The sequence below is a fragment of the Brassica napus genome, chromosome A9, assembly GCF_020379485.1.
Source record: "Brassica napus cultivar Da-Ae chromosome A9, Da-Ae, whole genome shotgun sequence".
NCBI lineage: Eukaryota > Viridiplantae > Streptophyta > Magnoliopsida > Brassicales > Brassicaceae > Brassica > Brassica napus.
Window position 1 is genome coordinate 27,460,884 of NC_063442.1, and position 3,532 is coordinate 27,464,415.

The 3,532-nt window shown below is 37.5% G+C and overlaps 1 protein-coding gene across 1 annotated transcript; it reads left to right on the forward strand.

Annotated features, from left to right (window-relative positions):
- Positions 1–281: 281 nt before the first annotated feature.
- Positions 282–3,011, forward strand: LOC106364650. The gene is made up of 2 exons (XM_013804180.3): positions 282–1,470; positions 1,574–3,011. The coding sequence occupies exon 2, from the start codon at positions 2,148–2,150 to the stop codon at positions 2,778–2,780; it is 633 nt and encodes a 210-aa protein (XP_013659634.1). The 5' UTR covers positions 282–1,470; positions 1,574–2,147; the 3' UTR covers positions 2,781–3,011.
- Positions 3,012–3,532: the final 521 nt, after the last annotated feature.

Sequence of the window (3,532 nt, forward strand, 5' to 3'; positions counted from 1 at the left end):
GTATAGAATGGCTTTATTCGTTTTTATACTATACAGATGGAATGGAAAATACTGTTTTTTCAGTTTAGTTGATGTTGGTTTCAGGTTCAGGTTGGGTAAGAAATACACACTTCGATATCATCATAGTAGTTCAAAAATATTACCATTAAAATTATTTACTATCAAAAATGTAAACTGTAAAAACATTTCCCTTCCATTCTTGTTAATTTTTTTTTGTGTTTCAGTATGTGGTTCTCATCACAACACACAACGCAGAACGTTACGTACTATCACTTATAACTGGTTACCTGTTAAAGTAAAGGTCAAAACCGGATAATTTGTGTATAAAATGTCTGACACTAAATAACGTCAAAATCAAGGTTACTTATTTAATTTAGTCTTGATTTATGGCTAGTACGCAAATTAGCCCTAATTTAAATCGCTGATTACTTTTTGACTAAAATTTTTAAATCGCTGATTTCAAGGATCAATATTTCACTTACCAGACGCTTTCTCAGGAAAAAGATCGTTGTACTTTAAAACCTAACAAATATATTGTCTTGATTTTTGACAAAGACAAGTTTTACTATGTCTTGTGTAAGTATCCAAAAGATTTGGTCTTAGATACCTCCATTAAAAAAAACTTAAAGAAGAAGGTGCATACCATTTACAGTGATCAATAGAGTATGAATTCTTACAAAGCAGACATCCAAATCAACTGAACTGGATTCAATACAAAATTACAAATGACAAATTCTAGTAAAGCCTTTTAGACAAAAGTACTGATTACATTAACCAACCATAAAGACAACGTATACCAATTATCAATGGTCCTATATCATAAAACAAATTGAGAGAAAAAATCCAAGAAACCATATGGGCATAGTCACACAGTTGAGAGCAGACAAGTTTTCCCATTTCATATGTTTGTTGCGTTAATCTTCTGATTATATTGTACAATATTACTTTGTTATGCTAGAACACAAAACCATTTTTACCAAAAAAAAACACAAAATCATTTTTACCAAAAAAACAAACACAAAATCATCGACGGGGTAGATGTAAATCCACGAACTTCGCCATGTTTGGCTGAGAATATTTAGAATTTACTAGATAAATTTGGATAAAATGAATAAATTAGTCAGGTGGAGCTTGCTACGATTAACACTTTAACCTTTATGAAAAAGTATAGTTTTGTGTTAGGAAAGAAAATGACTTTATTATTAAGAAACGTAGATTCCCCGCCGGTAATTGATAAATTTGACCGTGAAAACCATATTATACCAGTTACAAAAAAAAAAACCATATTATATCGACCCACGAGTCCGTGTTTTTTTCCGTCAGAATAACCACAAAAAGCAAACTAAATTAACGGCGACTTAAAAGAAATTTCTCTTGTTTAGGCTAAGTTTCTCTCTCGCAAAAAATATCGCCTGTTTTTGTGAGTGGAGCTTTGGTTGATGTGCCGGTGACTCATAACTCACCTCTTCAGTAAGAAAATGTTTTTTCAGTTAAATCTTCAGAGTTTTTAGGGTTTGTTCTTATTATCAGGCGGTGGTTCTCATAATCATCTGAAAAATACATCATGTCTTAGGAGATGGATAAAGCTATGATGGAACTGTCATTGGAGGAAGAAGATCAACCGTTTAATATGCCGAATCTCCCACAGTTCAAATCGAGTCAGAAGAATTCCAGAAATTTGATTGGGAGGATCCTGAATCCGGATTGCCAGAAGATGTCTAAGCTCATCCTCAGCATGCCTCGCAAGTGGCACAAGGGTGGTAAAGTGAGAGGAGCGGCCTTGTCGAAGGAGAGATCTTAATTCATCTTCGATCATGAACATGACCTGGAAGAAATACTAGAGAAAGGTGTACACACTTTCAGTGATTGGACCTTGGCTATTGATAGGTGGGTGGAGAGACCACCTCCAGACTATCTTCAATTTATTCCGATCTGGATCCAAATCCGAAACCTTCCGGTAAATTACTATACTTCTGAAGCGATTACAGATTTGTTAGGAGAAGTCAAAGAGGTGGATTTTGATCCAGAAAAGTCGCAAAGTAGGGAGTATGTAAGGGTGTTAATCCGCTTCAAGGTATCCATGCCTCTTAGGAAGTCTAAGTTGCTGAATCTTCCTGAAGGGGGCTCTGCCATAGTCTACTTTAATTATGAGAGGATTTAAAAAAACGTGCTATGAGTGTCAGCGTCTAAACCACTCTAATGATGTGTGTCCTCTGTTGGTTAAAAAGAGAAAAGAAGAGGCTTTGGGTAGAAGACAAAGAGTTATTCAGGATAGAGGCGGTTTGGAGAAATTTATTGGAAAAGATGATCCCTTTTATGGTGTTCTTTCTGAGGATCAAGTTGGTATCTGCAGAGAGACAGGAAGGAGGAAGGTTGCACCAGAAGTGCTAGAGGAGATGAGAAGGTATATGATGATGGCCACTGATGATGACAAGCTTGTTCGAATGGATAGGGTCCGCTCTTCTATGGCAGAAGCTGAGAAAGACCCATTTACTCAGAAATCAATGTTAAGATTGGAATCTACTCCTCAATTTACTAAGCAACTGGATAAAGGAAAAGGGGTGGTCTATGATTTTCATCTCAATGTAACTGAGCAAACTCGGGAAGTAAGGGGAGAAGTGAAAGAAAAGCTCATGGATTATGCGTTCAGAGCGGGGAGGTGTGGTGACGCAATGGAACAGTTTGGAGACATGAGTATTCAAGTTGGGCGAAGCAAGAACAGTGTGGAGAGGAAGGCTTTGTCTTATCCTCAGATAACTAAGGCTATGAAGATCAATTAGGCAAATGTTGGTTTTTGTGCTTTGGTGGTAACTCTACGGAATATGGTTCTTCCTCTGGGAACAGACCATCCAGGGTTCCACAAAAGAGTAATAATACCAGGAGAAGGCCTTATATAAGAAAGAGACAAGAACAGAGAAGTGGTACTTCAAGTGTTTTGCAACAACTATACGGCTCTGAAGTGGATAAGCAGAAAGTTGGTTCTAAAAGAAGGATTGAGGGGGGGGGGGGGGGGGGGGGGTGGTCTTGCCATTTTTTGGAAGAAGTTGATAGATTGACTTTAAGGTTGTAAACAAGAACTTGATAGATTGTATATTATAGTTTGGAGAAGTTTCTTTTTTTTGGTCTTGTGTATATGGCCTGTCGGATTGGAGCAGTAGGATTGAGTTATGGGAACGCTTGAGTAGGATAGGTGTGAATAGAAGGGATAGTTGGTGTGTGTTTGGGGACTTTAATGATATTTTACATAATGGAGAAAAGATAGGTGGGGTGTGGAGGTCTGATGAGTCTTTTGTTCCGTTTAACCAGATGGTGGTGGCTGGTAAACTAGAAGAACTTCCCAGTCATAGGAATGGTTTTACCTGGGGAGGGAAGAGATATAACTATTGGATTCAGTCTAGGTTGGACAGGTGTTTTGGTAATAAAGCCTGGTTTGAGCAGTTTCCTTGTTCCAATCAAACTTTTTTGGATATAAGGGGTTCTAATCACCAGCCTGTGTACATCAATCTCACGCCTGGATAAAAGAAAACTGGTG

Coding starts and splice junctions, on each gene's coding strand:
- LOC106364650 (XM_013804180.3), top strand. CDS start 2,148: ATGAGAGGATTTAAAAAAACGTGCTATGAGTGTCAGCGTCTAAACCAC.